Source organism: Rattus rattus, chromosome 2 (genome assembly GCF_011064425.1).
Source record: "Rattus rattus isolate New Zealand chromosome 2, Rrattus_CSIRO_v1, whole genome shotgun sequence".
Taxonomy (NCBI): Eukaryota; Metazoa; Chordata; class Mammalia; order Rodentia; family Muridae; genus Rattus; species Rattus rattus.
The window spans coordinates 134,716,644-134,743,268 of record NC_046155.1 but is presented as its reverse complement, the minus strand read 5'-3'; the positions used below and the strand labels follow the sequence as shown (position 1 = coordinate 134,743,268).

The window sequence follows — 26,625 nt, the reverse complement described above, 5'->3', positions numbered from 1 at the left end:
GGTTGAAATCTTTTACATTTGTGATAACATCCCACTGTGAGGTTGTGATCCAGATTCTCCGAGCACCTAAGTTTCCCCATCTTCTAAAGCTGACTTCTAAAGTAGAGTTTATTTTACCATAAATGACAACAACTTTTGCTGAAGATGTCATAATTTGTTTATCATATATCTTAGCCCTTGTCATGTATATCTGCATGTTTTCTGGGATCATATTAACAAAAGCTAAACAGATCCCATGTCTTTGCATTTCCTCTTTCAAATCTGAGAGAAATTGAGTACCCTGATCATCATCTGAGATGGCCAGTCCTATCCATGTCCATTTAAAATGAAGCATCAAGGATGCCATGCCATGGGACAAACACATGTCCTTGGATGCCACCTGATGGACATAGGGAAACTGGACATGGTCATTCAGGTTAGGGTTAAATGGTCCAAAGAAAAGCTAAAGAGTGTTGAAGAAAGGATGAAATATCCACATTAGGAATATTATTGTTAGGATGTTTGGACTCATGTACAAGTAATGTTACTCACCATTCATAACTTAGTGTAAGAATAGTATGATTATACTATAAATATTATATATTTTCCTATTATATTCTAGACTATTCTTGATAAGTCTGAATATTCAGTTTTGCCTGTTTGCCCAGTAATTTAAACAATAGATTATTTAATTCTGTGTGTGTGTGTGTGTGTGTGTGTGTAGCAGCATACTCAGCAATGCATGTGGTCCAAGTTTTCTTGTAGGCACATGTAAATGTAATTTAAATGTTGTTAATTCATACAGTGTCTCACATTCTTACCTTTGGAGCCTTGGAATAAATCGCCAGTTTTAAGGATGTTGTCCAAAATGGTCCTGTAAGCTGTACATCACAAGTTGGCTCTATTCCACAGATAAAATTAGTAAAAGCCAAACCTTTGTTTGATTGTGAATATGCTTCATCCACAATTCCCAATGTATCTTCACACATACCAAAAATGATGGAAAATAGCAAAGACATGTTGGATAAAAGATAAGGATTCTTGTTGATCTCATCAATAGCAAAAAACATAACCAGAAAAAACTCATATTTTCTTGCTGGTATTCTAAAACCAAGCATAGTGATGATTAAAGGAGATGTTTGAAACATAAAATTTAAATTGCAATTAAGTTTGTACTATAAGAAGTATATTTGTTCTCCTAGATTTTCTCTAATGTTACATTTATTCAAAAATTAAAAGAAATTGTAAACATCAATGTGATACTGATAATAAGTTTAATATGTGACTGGGTATTTGCATGACTAGACCAAAAAATATTCTGGTAAAACAATATGAAGCCTGGCAGGCTTTTTCCACATTCAGTGACAACTCCAGAATGACAGGAGGGGCTTATTTAAAGAGTATTTTAAAAAGCAAAATATATGTATATTCATAAGTATGTATGCAATAATTATAGGTTGGTATCATGTATAGTAGACTTCCCTTCCACACATATATCTTAGTATATGAATTTATGCACAACTTTTAGAGACCAAAATTAGATAACCTTTTTTAGAGGCCTTTGATGCATGCTCATGCAGGAATCATTGGCAGACAATGGAGGATAGGTAGTGACGCAGTCTCATCATATTGAGATTTTGGAAAAAGTGGGAATTGCGAATTCAAGGCAAATGAAGACACATATTTCACCATATGATATCCACAAAGATTCAACAGATATTTCGTTTTCCAGCTTTGTGAACTAGAGGTCAATGTAGTAAAGTTAAGCTAAACTGTGACACATTTGAAAGTATTAAAATAGTAATTGATGTTATAATTAATTTTCAGTGGTTCCTAAAGATACAGGGGGAAAAACGGGACAGAATCTTACAGGTTGTGTACAGAGCTATATATTTCCAGTTCATGACATTGAAGCAGAGAATAATGTTAATGACTTACCTAAAATTAATAAAATTAAGAAGTTCATTATAAAAATTTTCTTCAATACGTCCCTTGAATGTATAAAGGATAAAACCACAGTCATTTTGCAAATCTCCATCATTATCTTCACTATTTTTTATCCTCCAAAAGCAATTGGGTTCAGTCAATTGTGTTCTACACAAGATGACAGAAAACTTCAGGAACAAAAAGGCCACAGTGAAAGCACACAGCTTCTTCATGTCTGCTAGGATCTAGCATGGACCAGTTGTGAAACCTGTTTCTTATGAAGACAAACATAAAACACACATTTACACCTATGTGTATATTTTAAGGCTTCTGCTGTCTAGAGATCCACTTAATTATACTCAACAGTTCCTTTCCACTCACCCTATGTTCTGCTCCCTGGATACAATGGGAACATTCTGGCCTCAAGCTCTACATCTGAGGTCTGAAAACTTTTGATCAAAACATTTCCAAAAACATGTTTTGAAGATCATGTTCTCCATCCACAACTGCCATGATTTCATTCATATCTGTAACATGAACCTTCCAAGGGACAATCTTCTTTTGGACAACTTGAACCAGACCATGTGTAAACAGCCATATGTATGAACCCAATAGATTACAACAGAATTTTCATAGTAAGACTAGAGTTAAGAAGGTATAAATGTTCCATATCATACAGACTTTGAGTTGAATCATGGGACATTTTATCTTCCACTTTCTATTGAAGGGAAGGGCAGTCTCACATGCAACATTGAGCCAGGAGTTGAACATTTTCTCTGCTCATATACTATTGTATGAAAGTCATGTTTACAAAATCTCTTCAAACTTCCTATGACTCCTGTTATTTGGAGAAGGTGTCATTATGCTAAATCCAATAATGTCTGGAATTATACAGATTCAATACCCATCCTGTCCAATATCTGTTCCAGTGCAGACATTTAATGAGTTATAATGCTGATCTATTGCCTGATAATCAGTCCTTGGCAGTCAATGCCATTTGATAAAACATTTTTTTGGTTGATGTTTGTTCATACCTCATTAAGATGAATGAGAACAATTTCATATTTATTTAAAGGAATGAAAGAATTTATGTATCATGAGAGAATTCTATTGCTAATGTTATTATATACGTTATATTATTTTCTTTATGTCTAGTTCATATTTTGTTTTGATACAGTACTGTCTTGGATTACATTGCAACAACACAGATGTATGTCTGATATGCTCATTTATATAACTTGTTTAGATTACAATGAGTGACACAGATGGAGCATTGAATGTGATTTGTAATTTTTTGAGCTACCTTATTCTTACGCCCATAAGGGCAACACTGAATTCTATTCCACTAGAAATAAAGTGGAATCTTTAACTCAATTTTCAGGATAATTTATACTTTCCTGGCTTATAATAAAATCTTGCTATGGAGTTTATTGAACTTTCATACTTACTATGAGTAAGAATTTGTTCCATACTTTGGTTAAATTATGTCTTTTTCAGTGTAAGTACTTTTTTCAGTACTTATGCAGACTTACAAAATGGGTAAATTGGGTGACCTAATGTGATTTTCTATCCTTTTTTATACTCTATGGTAATGCCATGTCAAATTATTTGGGAACATGCATGGAGGCTGACTCTTCACTCTGTTGTAACTGCAATTGAAATGCCATCCTGAGCTGTGGCACTCTTTTGGAAGTTATTTGGCGCTCATATGCATTGAACTGAGCTCTATACTGTACTCATTATGTCAAGCATGGAGGTGAAACATGCAGATCCTTCAGTAATGTCAAATTTGCTTTTATCATGTTTGAGAGGTGAGGCTCCACATTGTTTTCTACAGAAACAATCCCTATGTTATTCGGAGCACAAATAGTACTTCAGAAATCTCTTTCTCTTTTTGCCTAAATCTCATGTTATCGGCTTGATATGATGAAAAGAATGCACATCACACACCACAGTGTCCTTCCTGATTATGAGGGAAACCTTTTGTTCATTTGTTTCCTTTAAGTTATCTGTTGGATGGCCATCTTAATATTTGAACAATAATATTTGATGGGTATATAAAATAAAATTGTGCTTCTATGCTTAACAGAGAATATTCCATTGTCTCCTTCTAGTGTGTTGTACTTTTATTTCTTGTGGAATTATATATCTGATTCCTTGTTATGCTATGTGGAACATGTGATAACCTCTATTCCATTTCATTTCATAGAATAATATTAGAAGCATTGGTGTTGTGCTTTCATTAAATGTTTGATATCATTCATTAGAAAAACATTCTTTTGCTGCTTGTTGCCCATTAATCATATGCTGATTTTTGTTCCTTCAATCACTTGAAACTTAGTTTGATACACTACTGAGGTAAGAGTTAGTCAAACATTGAAGCAGTTAGTAGTATCTGAACTCAACACTCTACATGGAGGGAAAGGCTTCTTCTTTTGTGACCAAAATATGGAATAACCAAGATCTCAGCAATGAAGCAGAGATATTTGCAATGCACTGTGATGTCCATTGTACACCCATGAACCAATAAATATAACTTCAGTATCTTCATTACAATGGAAGAGCATCACAGTCAATTATAATTACCCCGAGTTATTTAGGAAATAAACATTCCAGTTAATTTATTGAAACAAAATCTAACTGATTATTACTTGATTATAAATAGGATTTTTCACACAATTCATCATAACTGACATGGCATATTACTTCTGTAACACTAAAAGTACATAGATAGGCAGATTGCTGCTGCTGATTTTTCCAAGTTGACCCATTATAACCTTTATACCAAAAAGCTCAGCTTGCAATATCGAGTTCTATATACACTTCCAAGCATCATTGTCCCATATCTTGAATCATAATAATATGGAATACCAAGAAAAGAATGTCAATATGCTATATAAAGTTTACACATGAATGGCCTATACTATCTGAACTTATAAAGAGGGATATTTCTCACACTCTTGACAGCCTACATTTCTAACAGGAGGTCTTCTATAACTGGGAATATAGTTGAGAATCTATGCCTAATATGGACACCATATGAGAAACCCACAGTGTCCAGCACATGTGGGATCTAATCTGATCTTTCTGAGCCCCATTGTCCTGACAGTCTGTACCTCTACCTGAAACTATTGCAGATCAATATACATGTCTGGTATCCCAAAGCCAATCTGGCCCCCAGGAGGTCTGCTTTTACCAGGGACACAGAAAATAGAGACACAGGAGACTTGCACTAAGGAGGGACACTAGAGGCATGCCTTAACCAGAGACAGCAATGGTTGTCAACCAGGAAGCCTTCTCAACCCCAGGTCAAACACTTCTACCTGTCTCCAAAGAGGCCTGCTACAGAATGAGACATGCAGGCCAGTTAACACCAGAGAGGAATAGATGGTAAAAGACAAGGTGAAGGGGAACATAAGCTACAGAACCCAATATAATGTGGTATTATCAGAACCCAGATCTCCTACTTTGGATACCCAAACACAGCTGAAGAGGAAGATTCTGACCTAAAATGGCATTTCCTAAAGATGACTGAGGCCTTTAAGAAAACCACAGTCAAACAGGTAGAAGCTCTTAGGGAGGAGAGAAGTAAATCACGTGAAACAATAGAGGAAAATACAAATTAAAATGTGATAGAATGGAATAAAACAGACCAAGACCAAAAAATGGAAACAGAAACAATAAAGAAATCACGGAACACTTCGGAACCTTCATCAGACTCCAGATACATACAGGTAAGCTTCCTTTGTCCAGCCCATCTTCCCTACTCTCTGAGCCCTCTCTATCAAACCCATTTCCACTTAGCATCCTGCTAGCCCAGGAAGATTTCCACTCTCCTGCCACCTTTACACTCATCTTCATCTGATCTAAGGCTCTAGAAACATACAGAACTGCAGGTTTGGAAACAGACAGCCCAAGGATAACAATCAGATATCTACCACACCAGGATCAACAACGTCCACCCCCTCCCAATACTCACTACAATAAGAACATCCAAAACCAACCAAATGGCTGAAGACCCTTGAAAAAACACAATCAACAAAAGGCAAGGACATTTGACACCAGCAAAGGAAATTTACTCCAATATAGCAAGTTTTATACTCCTAAACTATAGAAAAATTAGCTTATTCCACTCTTGTAAAGATGATAGAGACCTTTAAATAGGAAATGAATAAATATCCTAAAGAAATACAGGAAATTACAACCAGAGATAGTAGTCTAAAGGTCTTTAATGGGGAAACACGTAAATCTTATATATATATATCCCACAGTTAAACAGGTGAGGAAAGTGAATAATACTCTTCAGGACCTGAAAGGGGAAATCCCGGCCAAGACAGGTGGGCACTCCTCAGACTGCAGAGCGGAAGAGACCACCAACACTGCCCACCCCTGCCCATATCCCTGGCCCAAGAGGAAACTGTATATGGCCTCTGGGTTCCCTTGGATAAGGGCACAAGAGCAGGAAATCCGCTGCGTCTGAGACACCGCCAGAACCAGAAGGGACTGACCAGATAAACAGTTCTCTGCACCGAAATCCCGTGGGAGGGAGAGCTAAATCTTGAGAGAGGCAGACATGCCTGGGAAACCAGAAGAGTCTACACTCGGCCCACATCTCTGACTACAGAGGAAAACACCGAATGCCATCTGGAACCCTGGAAGCTCCTGGAAAGGGCGGCGCAGATCTTCCTGGTTGCTGCAGCTGTGGAGAGCTCATAAGCAACACCACACGAGCAAACTTGAGCCTCAGGAACGCAGGTAAGACCAACTTTTCTGCTGCAAGCAACCTGCCTGGTGAACTCAAGACACAGACCCACAGGAACAGCTGAAGACCTGTAGATAGGAAAAACTTCATGCCCGAAAGCAGAACACTCTGTCCCCATAACTGGCTGAAAGAAAACAGGAAAACAGGTCTACAGCACTCCGGACACACAGGCTTATAGGACAGTCTAGCCACTGTCAGAAATAGCAGAACAAGGTAACACCAGACACAACCTGACGGCAAGAGGCAAGCACAGGAACCCAAGCAACAGAAACCAAGACTACATGGCATCATCAGAGCCCAATTCTCCCACCAAAGCAAACATGGAATATCCAAACACACCAGAAAAGTAAGATCTAGTTTCAAAATCATATTTGATAATGATGCTGGAGGACTTCAAGAAAGACATGAAGAACTCCCTTAGAGAAACACGGGAAAACATAAATAAACAAGTAGAAGCCTACAGAGAGGAATCACAAAAATCCCTGAAAGAATTCCAGGAAAACACAAACAGTTGAAGGAATTAAAAATGGAAATAGAAGCAATCAAGAAAGAACACATAGAAACAACCCTGGATATAGAAAACCAAAGAAAGAGACAAGGAGTCATAGATACAAGCATCACAAACAGAATATAAGAGATAGAAGAGAGAATCTCAGGAGCACAAGATTCCATAGAAATCATCGATACAACTGTCAAAGATAATGTAAAATGGAAAAAGCTACTGGTCCAAAACATACAGGAAATCCAGGACTCAATGAGAAGATCAAACCTAAGGATAATAGGTATAGAAGAGAGTGATGACTCCCAGCTCAAAGGACCAGTAAATATCTTCAACAAAATCATACAAGAAAACTTCCCTAACCTGAAGAGATGCCCATAAACATACATGAAGCCTACAGAACTCCAAATAGATTGGACCAGAAAAGAAACTCCTCCCTTCACATAATAGTCAAAACACCAAACGCACAAAATAAAGAAAGAATATTAAAAGCAGTAAGGGAAAAAGGTCAAGTAACATATAAAAGCAGACCTATCAGAATTACACCAGACTTTTCGCCAGAGACTATGAAAGCCAGAAGATCCTGGACAGATGTCATACAGACCCTAAGAGAACACAAATGCCAGCCCAGGCTACTGTATCCAGCAAAACTCTCAATTAACATAGATGGAGAAACCAAGATATTCCATGACAAAACCAAATTTACACAATATATTTCTACAAATCCAACACTACAAAGGATAATAAATGGTAAAGCCCAACATAAGGAGGCAAGCTATACCCAAGAAGAGGCAAGAAACTAATCGTTTTGGCAACAAAACAAAGAGAAGAAAAGCACACAAACATAACACATCCAAATATGAATATAACAGGAAGCAATAATCACTATTCCTTAATATCTCTCAACATCAATGGCCTCAACTCCCCAATAAAAAGACATAGACAACAAACTGGATATGTAAACGAGGACCCTGCATTCCTGCCTACAGAAACACACCCAGAACAAAGACAGATACTACCTCAGAGTGAAAGGCTGGAAAACAACTTTTCCAAGCAAATGGTCGGAAGAAGCAAGCTGAGTAGCCATTCTAATATCACATAAAATCAATTTTCAACTAAAAGTCACCAAAAAGATAAGGAAGACACTTTATATTCATCAAAGGAAAAATCCACCAAGATGAACTCTCAACCCCAAATGGTCTATGCCCCCCCCAACACCACAAGGGCACCTACATTTGTAAAAAGAAACCTTACTAAAGGGTCAAAACACAATTGCCTCAGCAATAATAGTAGGAGATTTCAACACCCACTCTCATCAATGGACAGATCATGAAACAGCCATTAAACAGAGTTGTTTACAGACTAAGAGAAGTCATGAACCAAAGGGACTTAACAGATATTTATAGAACATTCTATCCTAAAACAAAAGGATATACATTCTTCTCAGCTCCTCCTGGTACTTTCTCCAAAATTGACCATATAATTGGTCACTAAAACAATCTCCAGATATACAGAAAGATAGAAATAATCCAACTCAATCCTATCAGACCACCACGTTGGCTAAAGAGCTGGTCTTCAATAATGATAAGGGGAAAATGCCCACATATACATGGAAGTTGAACAATGCTCTACTCAATGATAAACCCACTTTTCTGCAACCAAGTGACCTGCCTGGTGGATTCAGGATACACAGAGGCAGAAGTCCTCTGGGTCAGGGCACTTCCTGTTCCTGACTCTGCCCAGAAGTGAACTGATACCATCCCACAGTTCCCTGCACCCAATTCCCGTGGGGGAGAGAACGGACCATCCAGGAGTGCAGACATCCCGAGGCCACAAGACGGACTGCCACCTCTGCACACCACAGCCCACATCTCTAGTCCAAGGGGAACAGCACAGTGCCTCTAGACACACGGATATAGGAACAGACAGCAGCCGGTACCCGCGGTTCTGGTCTGTGCCCAGGACCGAACTGATCCAGCCAAACAGCTCCCTGCACCCAAATGCCATGGGGGAGAGAGCTGGAACTTCAAAGGTGTGAACACTCCTGAGAAGTCAGAGGAGAATACCCTCTGCCAACAGTCCAGACCTAAGAGGGAATCGCATAGTGACAACTGTGCCCGCAGGGTGCAAGGACCTACACAAGCAATCAGGGGCAGGACCCTTTGATTCCTACCTGCACCTAGAGCCAGAAGACAGTCTTCAGGAGCACCGCCACAGCTGAGACCAGAGCACCTGTTCTCAGGAAAAACTGAAAAAAAAAAAAAAAACAGGAAAACAGTTTTACAAGAGTGCTGACACAGAGGCCTACATCAGGGTCAAGTCACTCTCAGAAAAAGCAAGACAAGCAAACACCAGAGACAACCCAATGGTTAGAGGCAAGCGTGGGAACCTAAGCAACAGAAACCAAGACTACTTGGCATCATCAGAGCCCAGTTCTGGCACCAAACAAAATACTGGATATCTAAACACACCAGAAACGTAAGATTTAGATTTAAAATCACATTCTTGGTAATAATGGAGGAATTTAAGAAAGACATAAAGAACTCCCACAGAGAAATGCAGGAAAACACAAGTAAACAAGTAGAAGCCCTTAGAAAGGAAACACAAAAATCTCTGAAAAAATTACAGGAAAACACAATCAAACAGGTGAAGGAATTGAAAATAGAAATAGAAACAATAAAGAAAGCACAAAGGGAGACAACTCTGGATCGAGAAAACCAAAGGAAGAGAAAAGGAGCCGTAGGTACAAGCATCACCAACAGAATACAAGAGATGGAAGAGAGAATCTCAGGGGCAGAAGATACCACAGAAAACATCGACACAACTGTCAAAGATAATGTAAAACACAAAAAGCTCCTAGCCCAAAATATTCAGGAAATCCAGGACACAGTGAGAAGATCAAACCTTAGGATAATAAGTATAGAAGAAAGTGATTGGCCTGGAAACCAGGAAAGGTAATAACAAATGAAATGTAAATAAGAAATACCCAATTTAATAAAGATGGAGAGAGAAAAAAAAGAGAAAGTGAAGACTCCCAACTTAAAGGGCCAGTAAATATCTTCAACAAAATTATAGAAGAAAACTTCCCTAACCTAAAAAAAAGAGATGCCCATAAGCATACAAGAAGCCTACAGAACTCCAAATAGATTGGACCAGAAGAGAAATTCCTCCCGTCACATAATAGTTAAAACACCAAATGCACAAAACAAAGAAAGAATATTAAAAGCAGTAAGGGAAAAAGGTCAAGTGACATATAAAGGCAGACCTATCAGAATTACACCAGAGACTATGAAAGCCAGAAGATCCTGGACAGATGTCATTCAGACCCTAAGAGAACACAAATGCCAGCCCAAGTCACTGTATCCAGCAAAACTCTCAATTAACATAGATGGAGAAACCAAGATATTCCATGACAAAACCAAATTTATGCAATATATTTCTACAAATCCAGCCCTACAAAGGATAATAGATGGAAAACTCCCAACAAAAAAAGAGAAACTACACCGTGCAGAAAGTAAGAATATAATTTCCTTGCAATGAAACCAAAAGAGAGACAAACATAATTCCACCTCTAACAATAAAAATAACAGGAAGTAACAATCACTATTCCTTAAAATCTCTCAACATCAATGGACTCAATTCTCCAATAAAAATACATAGTCTAACAGACTGGATATGTAAAGAGGACCCAGCATTTTGCTGCATGCAGGAAACACAACTCAGAGACAAAGACAGATACTACCTCAGAGTAAATGACTGGAAAACAACTTTCTAAGCAAATGGCCCAAAGAAACAAGCTGGAGTTGCCATTCTAATATCAAATAAAATTCACTTTCAACCAAAAGTCATTAAAAAAGATAAGGAAGGACACTTCATATTCATCAAAGGAAAAATGCACCAAGATGAACTCTCAATCCGAAATATCTATGCTCCAAATGCAAGGGCACCTATATTCATAAAAGAACCCTTACTAAAGCTCAAAGCACACATTGCACCTCACACAATAATAGTAGGAGATTTCAACACCCCACTCTCATCAGTGGACAGAACATGGAAACAGAAATGAAACAGAGATGTAGAGAAACTAACAGAATTTATGAACCAAATGGATTTTAGATATTCCATCCTAAAACAAAAGGATATACCTTCTTCTCACCACTTCATGGAACCTTCTCCAAACAGTCACAAAATAGGCCTCACCAGATACAAGAAGATAGAAATAATTCCATGCATCCTATCAGATCACCACGCACTAAAACTAGTCTTCAATAACAATAATGACAGAAAGCCCATGTATACATGGAAGTTGAACAATGCTCTACTCAATGACAACTTGGTTAAGGAAGAAATAAAGAAAGAAATTAAAGACTTCTTAGAATTTAATGAAAATGAAGATACAACATTCCCAAACTTATGGGACACAATGAAAGCTGTGCTAAGAGGAAAACTCATAGCTCTGAGTGCCTGCAGAAAGAAACAGGAGATGGCATATATCAGCAGCTTGACAGCACACCTATAAGCTCTAGAACAAAAAGAAACAAATACACCCAGGAGGAGTAGAAGGCAGGAAATAATCAAACTCACAGCTGAAATCAACAAAGTAGAAACAGAAAGGACCATAGAAAGAATCAACAGAACCAAAACTTGTTTATTTGAGAAAATCAACAAGATAGATAAACCCTTAGAGACTAACGAGAGGACACAGAGTGTGTCCAAATTAACAAAATCAGAAATGAAAAGGGAGACATAACAACAGAAACGAAGAAATTAAAAATCATCAGATCCTACTACAAAAGCCTATATTCAAAAAACTGGAAAATCTGGAGGAAATGGACAATTTCCTGACAGATACCAGGTACCAAAGTTAAATCAGGAACAGATAAACCATCTAAACAACCCCCATAACTCCTATAGAAATAGAAGCAGTTATTAAAGTCTCCCAACCAAAAGAGCCCAGGTCCAGGTGGGTTCACTGCAGAATTCTATCAGATCCAAAGACTTCATACCAATAGTGGCCAAACTATTCCACAAAATAGAAACAGAAGGAGCACTACCAAATTCTTCTATGAAGCCACAATTACTCTTATAGCAATGAAACCACACAAGACCCAACAAAGAAGAGAACTTCAAACAAATTTCCTTATGAATATTGACCCAAATATACTCAATAAAATTCTTGCATACCGAATCCAAGAACACATCAAAATGATCATCCATCATGATCAAGTAGGCTTCATCCAAGGGATGCAGTGACGGTTTAATATACAAAAATACATCAATGTAATCCACTATATAAACAAACTCAAAGATAGTCACATAGTCATTTCATTAGATTCATTAGAGAAAGCATTTGACAAAATTCAACACCCCTTCAAGATAAAAGTCCTGGACAGATCAGGAATTCAAGACCCATATCTAAACATAGAAAAGCAATATATAGGCAAACCAGTAGCCAACATCAAACTAAATGGAGAGAAAATTGAAGTAATCCCACTAAAATCAGAGAGTAGACAGGCTGCCCATTCTCTCCCTACCTATTCAATATAGTACTTGAAGTCTCTAGCCAGAGCAATCAGACAAAAAGTCAAAGGGATACAAACTGGAAGGGAAGAAGTCAAAATATCACTATTTGCAGATGTTATGATAGTGTACTTAAGGGACCCCAAAAGTTCCACAAGAGAACTACTTAACTTGATAAACAACTTCAGCAAAGTGTCAGGGTATAAAATTAACTCAAAAACAAATCAGTAGCCTTCCTCTACTCAAAGGATAAACAGGCTGAGAAAGAAATTAAGAAATGACACCTTCACAATAGTCCCAAATAACATAAAATATCTTGGTGTGACTTTAACCAAGCAAGTGAAAGATCCATATGACAAGAATTTTAAGTCTCTGAAGAAAGAAATTGAGGAAGATCTCAGAAGATGGAAAGATCTTCCATGCTCATGGGTTGGCAGGATTAATATACTAAAGATGACCATTTTGCCAAAAGCAATCTACAGATTCAATGGAATTCCCATCAAAATTCCTACTCGATTTTTAATAGAGATAGAGCAATTTGCAAATTCATTTGGAATAACAAAAAACCCAGGATACCAAAAACTATACTCAACAATAAAAGAACTCCTGGGGAGAATCACCATCCCTGACCTCGAGCAGTATTACAGAGAAATAGTCATAAAAACAGTATGGTATTGGTACAGAGACAGACAGATAGACCAGTGGAATAGAATTGAAGACCCAGAAATGAACCCACACACCCATGGTCACTTGATTATTGACAAAGAAGCCAAAACCATCCAATAGAAAAAAAATAGCATTTTCAGCAAATGGTGCTGGTTCAACTGGAGGTCAACTTGTAGAAGAATGCAGATTGATCCATGCTTATCACCCTGTACAAAGCTTAAGTCCAAGTGGATCAAGGACCTCCACATCAAACCAGATACACTCAAACTAATAGAAGAAAAGTGGAGAAGCATCTCGAACACATGGGCACTGGGGAAAATTTCCTGAACAGAACACCAATGGCTTATGCTCTAAGATCAAGAATCGACAAATGGGACCTCTTAAAACTGCAAAGCTTTTGTAAAGCAAAAGACACTGTCATTAGGAAAAAATGGCAACCAAGATATTGGGAAAAGATCTTTACCAATCCTACATCTGATAGAGGGCTAATATCCAAAATATACAAAGATCTCAAGAAGTTTGACTCTAGAGAGCCAAATAACCCTCTTAAGAAATGGGGTACAGAGCTAAACAAAACATTCTCAGCTGAGGCGTATCGAATGGTCAAAAAACACCTAAAGAAATGTTCAAAATCCTTAGACATCAGGGAAATGCAAATCAAAACAACCCTGAGATTCCACCTCACACCAGTCAGAATGGCTAAGATCAAAAACTTAGGTGACAACAGATGCTGGCAAGGATGTGGAGAAAGAGGAACACTCCTCCATTGTTCATCGGATTGCAAACTGATACAACCACTCTGGAAATCAGTCTGGAGGTTACTCAGAGAAATTGATATAGCACTACCTGAGGACCCAGCTATACCTCTCTTGGGCATGTACCCAAAGGATGCTCCAACACATAACAAGGTCACATGCTCCACTATGTTCACAGCAATCTTATTTATAATAGCCAGAAGCTAGAAAGAACCCAGATGCCCTTCAACAGAGGAATGGATTCAAAAATGTAGTACATCTACACAATGGAATACTACTCAGCTATCAAAAACAATGACTTCATGAAATTCATAGGCAAATGGATGAAACTGGAAAATATCATCCTGAGTGAGGTAAACCCAATCACAGAAAAAACACACATGGTATGCACTCATTGATAAGTGGATATTAGCCAAAAGCTTGAATTACCAAGATGCACAGACCACAGGAAGCTCAAGAAGAAGGATGACCAAAACGTGGGTGCTCCCACTCCTTCTTAAAAGGGGAAAAATATCAATAGGAGGGGATATGGAAGAAAAATTTAGAGCAGCCACTGAAGGAGCGGCCATTCAGAGCCTACCCCACATGTGGCCTATATACATACAAAAATAGATAAGATTGATGAAGCTAAAAACATGCATGCTGAAAGGGACCGGATATAGATCTCTCCTGAGAGACACACCCAGAGCATGTCCAATACAGAGGTCAGTGTTAGCAGCAAACCACTGAACTGAGAACAGGACTCCCTTGGGGTTAATCAGAGGAAGGACTGAAAGAGTTGAAGGAGCTTGCAACCCCATAAAAGCAACAATGCCAACCAAACAGAGCTTCCAGGGACTAAACCACTACCCAAAGACTATACATGGACTGACCCAGGGCTCCAACTGCATATGTAGCAGAGAAGAGCCATGTTGGGGGGCACCCAGGGGAAGGGGAAGCCTTGGTCCCAAGCAAGGTTGGACCCCAGTGCAGGGGAATATGGGGAGGGGGGCAGGGGGACTTAGGGGAATACCCAAAATGTGGAGGGAGAAGGAGGAATGGGGGCTTATGGACAGAAACCGAAGGGGACAACCTTGAAATGTAAAAAGAAATATATCTAATAAAAAAAATTAAAAAAAAGAGAAAAGAAAAGAAAAAGATATACATTTTTATTTCAGTAGCTCCAATCTTAAATTTTAACCCCAGAGAAACAAATCAATGTTCACATATATGCAAATGTTTAAGAAGGTTTTATTGCTAATTACCCAAACCAGAATAATGTAAATATTCTAAATATCTAAATCTAAATATCTGTCCTTTGCATTTCAAATTAATGAGGCCTAGCCGGGCCCCCCTTGAGTCAAGATGCTAGCCCCATCTCCATGACAGTATTCCAAGGCTTCTGTCTTTCTGGCATCCAGCCCTGCTCTCTGGACTGATGTGAGGTGGCTTCCTCCAGGCCCTGTCTGCAGTTCCAGCAGCCCAAGTTGTCACCCTTGTCTGTGCAGATTCTGACCAGTTCTCTTATCCATGTGCTTCTGTGGTCAGCACACTGTCTGAGCCATGCCAGGTGACCACCGACAACCACAGCTTAGGTGACAACTTAGGATGTCTTTATAAACTGTTTTCCAAAAGCCATGCCTCTTAAGTCAAGACATATGAACATCTCTGATTTAGTGGTATGCAAGCAGAATATTACATGACCCCGCCAATGACAGTATTTTCAGGCATGGTCATCTATGAGGGAAGGGGTCTCTTGAATTTCTGGGTGTTGAAGATTTAAAGTGATTAAGGCCTGACGACACTCTATTGGTATTTCGACTTTCAGTCTGACTTCCAGAGATATTACGAGAGTTGGATTTGTAATTCAAATTCATTTGTTCAACGAAGTCAAAATATTTGAAAGCAAAGTAAGGTTTTGACAGATCGTGAGCTGCACTCAGCTCACTGAGCACTCTTGGCCACTAGGCGTTGACAGCTGAGCACCAGAGCGGGTGTGTTTACAGAGTTGCTAGGCAACCGCTAATCTTTACCCAATCCCAAACCACAGAGCTTCTCAGTTGGGATTGGGTGGCAGCTGCGCGTGCTCTGGCTGTTGGCTTCTCCAGTAACAATCTTCGATCAATCGATCATATTGTTGAGGATCAGGTCTAGGGTGGGACACTAAAGACAGAGTGAATGGGCCTCTGGGGCCAACAGCCTCTGCCATGTCCAGAGTGGCTGGCTTGTTTCCAAGAAGAGTCGGGTGGCTCTTGCAATCCTGCTCGGACCAGCAGCGCACCTTGGGCACTGGCTGAGAGCTAACATCCCCTGCCTTAAGTACCACCTCAAAGACAAGGATCTGAGAAAGATCCATAAGTTGCTGCCAGGTGACGGAGATGCAGCTAGAGTGCATCAGCTCCTGCTCGGGAAACACTGTGTGAATGACAAAGACAAGAAAAAAAGGTGGCAGGGCCCTGGGGCAGGGAGGCTGTGGAGGAGGCGGGGCTTGTGTGGAAGAAAGCCTCCAGACACAAAACACTACTTATGTCTCAAGTGGAAAATATATCTTCATTTTATAGAGAACGTTTTCAAGCCAAGGAAAACATTTAACTCCTATTGTTCATACTTATTTATGCCGTGGGTAACACCCAGGGCCTTGCTGTGCTAGCAAAAACACTCTACTCCAAGCTCTTGATTTATATCTAGTAAAGTACAGACTCGAGAGTCTACAATGCTTTACGGACATAGGAAAAATGTCTAGTGAACGCTGTATGGACATAGGAAAAATGTCTAGTGACCTGATAAGACTAGATTTTTATGTACTCTACCATATTTGAAATAGCTTTGGGAAATAATGAGCATACATACAATTTGTTTTCTCGACATTTAAAGTGCCACGTGTTTAAAACTAACTCACAGAACACGTTTTACACGTTAACCTCAGTGCTGGCATAGGACAGAGAGATGGGGGCTTCAGCGAAGGGTGGAGGCTGCCACCAAAGATGTATTTGGGCATGAAGTAAGAATAACGTCACTTTGGTAGGTCACACACACACACACACACACAACAGGCACGCAAACACCTGCCCTTGTACCAGCCAAAGCAGGGACAACTTGTTATAAAAATTATTTCCGGGCATTTGAAATGTACAAGACGCAACTTGTGGTTTTCATTACTTAGCTGTAGCTCCCGTTCTCGGGTCAGTCAGCTCTCCTGCTCGCTCACAGCTTAGTTTTATAGACCAGGAGAAAAGCCTATTAATTCAGCATTTTGGCTTTCAGAGTCTTGTTCTAGGAACTAGTGTACAGTTCGGTCTGAAAGAAGTCACCCACACACTTGTTCTTTCCTACTTATCTTGACTCCTAAAATGAGCGTGAAGTAAAGTTTTAGGAAACACTTACCATTACAGCAATCCTTGGGAAGAATGTAAGCGTGAGCCCTGCTCAGACAACATCTCTCACTTCTGTTAGAGCTTTTGTGTTAGCATGCTTAAATTGCTATTTCCACTAACACTTAATGCCTTGCAAAGCAAGGGGAATATGTTTGTGGAGTTTATGGAGATTCCCATTGCTCTATATGTGTATATCTCTCTTTTAAAAAAAGGGGGTGGGGCTATTTCATGTATGTGGGTACACTGTTGCTGTCTCCAGACACACCAGAAGAGGGCATCAGATCCCATTACTGATGGTTGTGAGCCACCATGTGGTTGCTGGGAATTGAACTCAGGACCTCTGGAAGAGCAGTCAGTGCTCTTAACCGCTGAGCCGTCTCTCCAGCCCTGTGTGTATCTCTTATATAAAGATTTATTGCATATATGCAAGCAACTCTAGGTTAATAATTCCACTCTAGTTTCATCCTTATGGAAACAAAAGGTAACAACGGAAACTGGTTTTCACCACAACAGACGTTTCACTTCACTTCATAAAAATACTGACCTCCTCATCTGTATTTATTTCATTCTTTCATACATTCATTCACTAAAGTGTCCTAGATGGCTAATGGGCAGTTCATATAGTCCATCTCTGACATCTTGCATCCCGGAGCCTTCATGTTTCCCTGCTAAGCGCTACAAAATGGGGAGATGGAAAAATGGAAGGCAAGTCTCCACTTCTGCCTTCTTTCCTTCAAGTTGCTCTTTGAAAACTGAGGACAGTAGTAAAATTTGGCCAAATCTGGGATTGTCTTTGACTTCATACATCTATTAATCTGAATATTCAGAAGAGGAGCTAGACCTACTCATTTGAACCCTGAGTCTTCTTAATTTAAAATTTCTTGACGATCAAAGGAAAAATATTTTTTGTTGTTATTCAGAACTCTTTCCCCCTGATATTTTTAAGAACTAAAATTTAGTTAACTGCCAACCAGTTGGCTAGATCTTGCATGGACCTATTAAAGATGCCATATTTCTCTTAGTGCTGGACAGCATGGGTTCTACAATGACACTTATTCTGTATGTGAAGAAAATGTGAAATGCTACCAAACAATGGCTGCAATGTGTCATGAGTTACAACTTGGCCTCCAATGTAAAGAATGCTCAGTGTGGGAAAAGAGCATCTGAGACACGGGGAGACAATCCTTAAAACACACAGAATGGGTGTGATTCTGCTAATTACTGGAAACACTGTCCTCGGCTGTCACAGAAGCGATAGTTACAATATCTGACAACCGTTGAACTGCACTTTGTGCTAGAAATTTTTGAAATCACTGCATACAGGGTTCTCATCATCATGGGGTCACGGTCTTATGATACAGCTGCTATTTTCAGTGCCCATTTTACTGGTGGGGAAAAATTAGGCCTAGAAAGGTTAAGACATAGCTAGTGAGTAACACAGCTTAAAGCAGAATTCAAACCCAAGTCAGGCTAATTCCAAAGGACATCATCTTCCACTCAAGTATCCACTCTGAGCAGGGGCAGAGCTCGGTTGGGAGGGTGCCTGCCTTAAATGCACGTCCTAGTTAGCTTCCTCTTGCTGTGATAAACACCATGACCAAAAGCAACTAGGAGAGAAAAAAGGGTTATTCCATCTTATAAGTCCCAGGTCACAGATCATCACTGAGAGAAGTCAGGGCAGGAGCTCAAGACTGGGTCATGGAGGCAGGAACTGAAGCAGAGGAGTAGCAGTGTTTACTCCTTGCTCCTCAGGGTTTGCTCAGCCTGCTGTTCTTACACCACTCAGGGCTGCCTGCTTAAGGGATAACACCACCCATGGTGGGCAGGGCCCTCCCACATCAGTCATTATTCAAGAAAGTGCCCCCACAGGCTTGCCTGCAGGCCAATCTAATGACGGATATTTTCTGCATTAAGATTCCTTTTTCCAGATAATTCTAGCTTATGTCAAATTAACAGGAAATACTAACCTGCATAATACTTAAGTACACACACACACACACACACACACACACACACACACACACACCTTTTAATCAAATACAGTTACCCTTTCGCTGGTATAAGGATCAACCACAAACACTACTATAACTTCTCTAGAAGATTAAATATTTAATCTTTTTCTTTAAAATGAGATCTTATATTCCCAGACTGACTCAGACTTCCTATATAGCCAAGGATGACCAAACTTCTGATCCTCCTGATTTCTTCAGGGCTTTGCCACCATGCCCAGACTGTAGTGCCACAGGTTAGGATGCCGGAAAAACACTCCACGAATATTTGACTTGAAAACAGAGGAACTGCATGCCATTTAAAGTTTAAAGTCACCTGAGTGATTGTATTTTGCAGGTCATGCTGTATAATTTCCTAAAAAGCCATCCCTCCCATCTTCACAGGACGGCCCTCCACATCGCCTGTGCTTACGGCCACCCAAAGGTGGTGATGGCCCTGGTAGAGGGGAAGTGTGAGGTCAATGCCACAGACAGTGAGGAGTGCACAAGTCTAGTGAAGGTAATGAAGCCGCTAAGGATTTCAGCATGGGATGGCCTCGGCCCGTGACACTTTCCAACATCCCAGGAATGAAAAGGAATCTGCGTCACTTTGAAATAAATAGATGGTGAGAGCTGTGGGGTGTTTACCCTGGGTTGTTCTTTGAATCTATGATCTATCTCTTGGTGCAATCCCAACAGGCTGTGCAATGTCAGGAAGAGGAATGTGCTACCATTCTGCTGGAGAACAATGCCGACCCGAACATCGTGGATGCCCAGGGCAACAGTGCTCTCCACTATGCTGTCTATTATAAGAATACATCCCTGGCTGCAAAACTGCTTGACCGTGAAGTGAACATCGAAGCGACAAATAAGGTAGAGGCCACGCATCAGCAGGGTGTTAACCAACCAACCTACCACAGTTGCAAAGTGTGTGGAGAACCCTGGTCTACAGAGGAGCACAAACAGGCACTGTCTCCTATCCTCAAGCTCACGGACACCTGGGTGATCCCAACCCCCACCCCACCCCACCCCCAAGACAAAGTCTCTCACTTTAAAGTGTCACTAAGCCTGGAACTCATTGTGTAGACCAGGCTGACCTTAAACTCAAAGAGACAGAGAGACAGACAGAGAGAGAGAGAGAGACAGAGAGACAGACAGACAGAGAGAGACAGACAGAGAGAGAGATAGAGACAGAGAGACAGACAGACAGACAGAGAGAGACAGACAGAGAGAGATAGAGACAGAGAGACAGACAGACAGACAGAGAGAGACAGACAGAGAGAGAGATAGAGACAGAGAGACAGAGAGACAGAAAGATCCACTGTCTTACACACTGAGTTCTGGGACTAAAGACATGTACCACCACACCCAGTCTCCATCATTTCTGTTTGTCATCTTGATACTTTGAAAAAAAGAAGAATCAGAGGGCACAGTCACCCTTTATGCATGCATGGTAAATATCTGTGAGAGCACTGAATGTGTTAAAGGCAGACCTCACTTTCCTTACCTTGCAAGCCAACCCAGGAAAGCATGGTTTGCCTTGCAAACAGGCTTTATCTTAACTCAAAGCTAAGGCACTTGACTATAAGAAGAAATCTTATAGTGGGTGCCCAGTTATAGCAAAGAGATTTCTCTCTCACTGCTAAGTCTGGAAGGGACACATCGGGGTGGAAACAGATCAGAGATATGTTTAGCAGCCAGTTTAGAAACTAAGCAAAAGACCAACTTAGTTTTTATTTTCTTTCTTCTGTGTTATTGCGTTTGAGTTTTCCTCAACTGTGTCACGGTGATGTTTAACGTGAACACCTCAGTTTGGGAAAGAAATTCATGGAGTCCTAACTAGGTGTGGAAATCACCAGGCCAACACTGAGGAAGGCAGGTTGACAACGTAGTGATGATTAACTGGAAAGCTAGAGTAAAGAAACAGTTTTTCCCTGACCTGTTAGGCTTTCCTGTGGGGAAGATTTACTGAGATCAGACGGTAAATTCTCAAATCTACAGTAGCTTGCCAGAGTTTATACAACAAAGTCAGGGTGCATTTTGACTTGACCAGTCTCTGTCTGGCTCCTTCCCAGGGAAATTGAATGCAGTTTCCAGTTAGCAAATTTTTTTCTGGTTTTTGTTTTTGTTTTTCTTCTTTGAGACAATACGCCAAACCAGGAAGGGAAAGGCCACGTTTGACTATCACATGTCTATGCAGAGGACATGGCTTGTTGTATGAAAAGCACGCATGTACTCCACGTTGCAAGTGACCCAACTCAACAGTCATCTATGTCATTTGCCCTACCTCTCCAAGCATTTCTCCTTACAACTCTTGTTTTATACAATATTTTGATAAATATTCCAGAGTTTTCTTGAGAATCAAGTTACAAGAACATCACCAATATTTTATATTAGTCTCTTAGAAGTGGAATTGAGTTTTAGAATTTAGACATGAATGATGACATATGAAAAACATTTGTTAGATATGGTTTCAGATTTGTCATTATAAGAATAAGGTTTGTAGTGATGTATGCACATGTGTGAGTGCACATGTAAAGGCTAAAGTTTGATCATCAGGTGTCCTCCTTTGTTGCTTTCTTCTTTTTTGACTGACTGACCATTGAGGCTCTATGGTCTTTGTATCTCTCCCTCCCTCCCAGTGCTGGGATTTCAGGTATGTGCCTACCACATCTGGCTTCTCTTCTCGCACTGAATCTCTGGACTCAAGTCCTCATGTTTGCACAGCAAGCATTTTATCCACTAAACCATCTCCCCTTGAACAGAGCTTTCTAATACCTAACATAAAAATGTTTTATCATACAATTTAAAAAACTCACAAACTACCTAGTCATAAGCAGAGTTCATTTGAAGCCTGTGCCTTTAGGTTTAAAGCCATTTCTTTGTGATCCCTGGAAGAAGGAGATATGTTTTTATCTGAGATCCTGAGACCATAAAAGAAAGAGGTTACTTGAGTGGCAGGTCTCTGCGCTCCAGACACCACCCAGACCTGAAGGGACCCAATCAACAGTTCTCTGCACCCAAATCCTGTGGGAGGGAGAGTTGAACCTTCAGAGAGGCAGACATGCCTGGGAAGCCAGAAGAGCTACAGTCTGCCCACATTTGACTCCAGAGGAAAACACCTAACACCATCTGGGACTCCGGTGTGCACGGGGGGGAGGGGGAGGGTAGGGAGGGAGGCGCAATCCATCCTGTCCATCCTGGTTGCCGCTCTCACGGAGAGCTCAACAGCAGCCCCCCATGAGCAACTTGAGCCTCGAGACCACAGGTAAGACCACCTTTTCTGCTCCAAGAGACCTGCCTGGTGGACTCAGGACACACAGAGGCAAAATTCCTCTGGGACCAGACAATTCCGGTTTTTAGCTGGACCCCCAACCTCGCTGATCCCTGCCCACAGTTCACTGCTCCCAAACCCCTTGGGAGAGAGAGCTCACCACCTGGACAGGTGGGCACTCCTGAGACTGCAGAGCTGGAGAGCCCACCAATACTGCCCACCCCTGCCCACATCCCTGGCCCAAGAGGAAACTGTATAGGGCCTCTGGGAACAAGAAGATAGGGGTATTTGAGATGCAGGTCCCCTGCAATCCACACACCACCCAGACCTGAAGGGACCAGATCAACAGTTCTCTGCACCCAAATCCGTGGGAGGGAATGCTAAACCTTCAGAGGGGGAGGCACACCTGGGAAGCCAGAAGAGCTACAGTCTGCCCACATTTGACTCCAGAGGAATACACCTAACACCATCTGGCACTCCAGTGCGTCGGGGGGGGTGGGGGTGGGCCGGGAAAAGGCAAGCCATCCTGATTGCTGCCCTCACGTAGAGGTCAACAACAGCCCCCTACAAGCAACTTGAGCCACGGGACCACAGGTAAGACCAACTTTTCTGCTCCAAGTGACCTGCCTGGTAGACTCAGGACACAGGCCCAAAGGAACAGCTGAAGACCAGTAGACAGAAAAGACTACACGCCCGAAAGCAGAACACTCTGTTCCCATAACTAGCTGAAAGAAAACAGGAAAACAGGTCTACAGCACTCCTGACAGAAAGTCTTTTGGATGGTCTAGCCACTGTCAGAAATAGCAGAACAAGGTAACACCACAGACAACCTGATGGAGAGAGGCAAGGGCAGGAACCCAAGCAACAGAAACGAAGACTACATGGCATCATCAGAGCCCAATTCTCCCATCAAAACAAACATGGAATATCCAAACACACCAGAAAAGCAAGATCTAGTTTCAAAATCATATTTGATCATGATGCTGGAGGACTTCAAGAAAGACATGAAGAAACCCCAGAGAAATGAAAGGAAAATAAAACAACTAGAAGCCTATAGAGAGGAATCACAAAAAAAAAAAAAAATCCCTGAAAGAATTCCAGAAAACACAATCAAAGAGGTGAAGGAATTAAAAATGGAAATAGAAGCAATAAAAAAAGAACACATGGAAATAACCCTGGACATAGAAAATCAAAAGAAGAGACAAGGAGCCGTAGATACAAGCATCACAAACAGAATACAAGAGATAGAAGAGAGAATCTCAGGAGCAGAAGATTCCATAGAAATCATCGACTCAACAGTCAAAGATAATGTAAAACAGAAAAAGCTACTGGTCCAAAACACACAGGAAATCCAGGACTCAATGAGAAGATCAAACCTAAGGATCATAGGTATAGAAGAGAGTGAAGACTCCCAGCTCAAAGGACCAGTAAATATCTTCAACAAAATCATAGAAGAAAACTTCCCTAACCTAAAGAAAGAGATGCCCATAAACACACAAGAAGCCTACAGAACTCCAAGTAGATTGGACCAGAAAAGAAACTCATTCGGTCACAAAATAGTCAAAACACCAAATGGGCAAAACAAAGAAAGAATATTAAAAGCAGAAAGGGAAAAATGTCAGGTAACATATAAAGACAGACATATCAGAAGCACACCAGACTTCTCACCAGAGATTATGAAAGCACAAGACCCGAAGAGAACACAAATGCCAGCCCAGGTTACTGTATCCAGCAAAGTCTCAATTAATATAGATGGAGAAACCAAGATATTCCATGACAAAACCAAATTTACACAATATCTTTCTACAAATCCAGCACTACAAAGGATAATAAATGGTAAAGCCCAACACAAGAAGGCAAGCTACACCCTGGAAAATGCAAGAAACTAATCGTCTGGGTAAGAAAACAAAGAGAAGAAAAGCACACAAACATGATCTCACATTCAAATATGAATATCACTGGAAGCAATAATCACTATTCCTTAATATCTCTCAACATCAATGGATTCAACTCCCCAATAAAAAGACATAGATTAACAAACTGGATACACAAGGAGGACCCTGCATTCTGCTGCCTACAGGAAACACACCTCAGAGACAAAGATAGACACTACCTCAGAGTGAAAGTCTGGAAAACAACTTTCCAAGAAAATGGTCGAAGGAGAAAGCTGGAATACCCATTCTAATATCGAATAAAATCGAGTTTCAACCAAAAGTCATCAAAAAACATAAGGAAGGACACTTCATATTCATCAAAGGAAAAATACGGGAAGATGAACTCTCAATCCTAAATAGCTATGCTCCAAATACAAGGGCTCCTACATATATAAAAGAAACCTTACTACAGCTCAAAGCACACATTGCACCTCACACAATAATAGTAGGAGATTTCAACACCCCACTCTCATCAATGGACAGATCATGGAACAGAAATTAAACAGAGACGTAGACAGACTAAGAGAAGTCATGAGCCAAATGGACTTAACGGATATTTATAGAACATACTATCCTAAAACAAAAGGATATACATTCTTCTCACCACCTCCTGGTACTTTCTCCAAAATTGACCATATAATTGGTCATAAAGCAGGCTTCAACAGATACAGAAAGATAGAAATAATCCCATGCATGCTATCAGACCACCACGGGCTAAAGCTGGTCTTCAATAATGATAAGGGAAAAATGTCCACATATACATGGAAGTTGAACAATGCTCTACGCAATGATAACCTGGTCAAGGAAGAAATAAAGAAATGAAAGACTTCTTAGAATTTAATGAAAATGAAGGTACAACACACCCAAACTTATGGGACACAATGAAAGCTGTGCTAAGAGGAAAACTCATAGCTCTGAGTGCCTGCAGAAAGAAACAGGAGAGAGCATATGTCAGCAGCTTGACAGCACACCTAAAAGCTCTAGAACAAAAAGAAGCAAATACACCCAGGAGGAGTAGAAGGCAGAAAATAATCAAACTCAGAGCTGAAATCAACCAAGTAGAAACAAAAAGAACCATAGAAAGAATCAACAGAACCAAAAGTTGGTTCTTTGAGAAAATCAACAAGATAAATAAACCCTTAGCCAGACTAACGAGAAGACACAGAGAGTGTGTCCAAATTAACAAAATCAGAAATGAAAAGAGAGACATAACTACAGAATCAGAGGAAATTCAAAAAATCATAGATCTTACTCCTAAAGATCTTACTACTAAAGCCTATATTCAACAAAACTTGAAAACCTGCAGAAAATGGACAATTTCCTAGGCACATACCAGGTACCGAAATTAAATCAGGAAGAGATAAACCATTTAAACAACCCCATAAATTCTAACGATATAGAAGCAGTCATTAAAGATCTCCCAACCGGGGTTGGGGATTTGGCTCAGTGGTAGAGCACTTGCCTAGCAAGCGCAAGGCCCTGGGTTCAATCCCCAGCTCCGAAAAAAAGAATAGGAAGAAAAAAAAAGATCTCCCACCAAAAAAGCCCAGGTCCACATGGGTTCAGGCCAGAATTCTATCAGACCTTCATAGAAGACCTCATACCAATACTATCCAAACTATTCCACAAAATTGAAACAGATGGAGCACTATTCAATTCCTTCTGTGAAGTCACAATTACTCTTATACTTAAACCACACACAAGACCCAACAAAGAAAAGAGAACTTCAGACCAGTTCCCTTATGAATATCGGATTTAAAATAGTCAATAAAATTCTGCAAACCTGAATCCAAGAGCACATCAAAACAATCATCCACCATGATCAAGTAGGTTTCCATCCCAGGTATGCAGGATGGTTTAATATATGAAACCACTTCAACGTGGATCCATTATATAAACAAACTGAAGGAACAAAACCACATGATCATTTCATTAGATGCTGAGAAAGCATTTGACAAAATTCAACACC

The 26,625-nt window shown here is 40.3% G+C and overlaps 2 protein-coding genes across 4 annotated transcripts in view; one reads left to right on the top strand and one right to left on the bottom strand.

The window, feature by feature from the left end:
* LOC116892000 (vomeronasal type-2 receptor 116-like) overlaps positions 1–2,138 on the bottom strand; it is a 7,380-nt gene extending 5,242 nt beyond the window's left edge. For all 3 annotated transcript variants that reach the window (XM_032893454.1, XM_032893455.1, XM_032893456.1), the window contains exons 1-3: positions 1,918–2,138; positions 801–1,083; positions 67–442 (exon numbers count right to left, since the gene is read on the bottom strand). In XM_032893454.1, coding sequence (XP_032749345.1) covers positions 67–442; positions 801–1,083; positions 1,918–2,138 — 880 coding nt within the window. The remainder of the gene's footprint in view (positions 1–66; positions 443–800; positions 1,084–1,917) is intronic.
* The window catches only part of Tars3 (threonyl-tRNA synthetase 3), a 165,003-nt gene that overhangs the window by 81,729 nt on the left and 56,649 nt on the right, over positions 1–26,625 (top strand). The gene's annotated exons all lie outside the window — the stretch shown is intronic.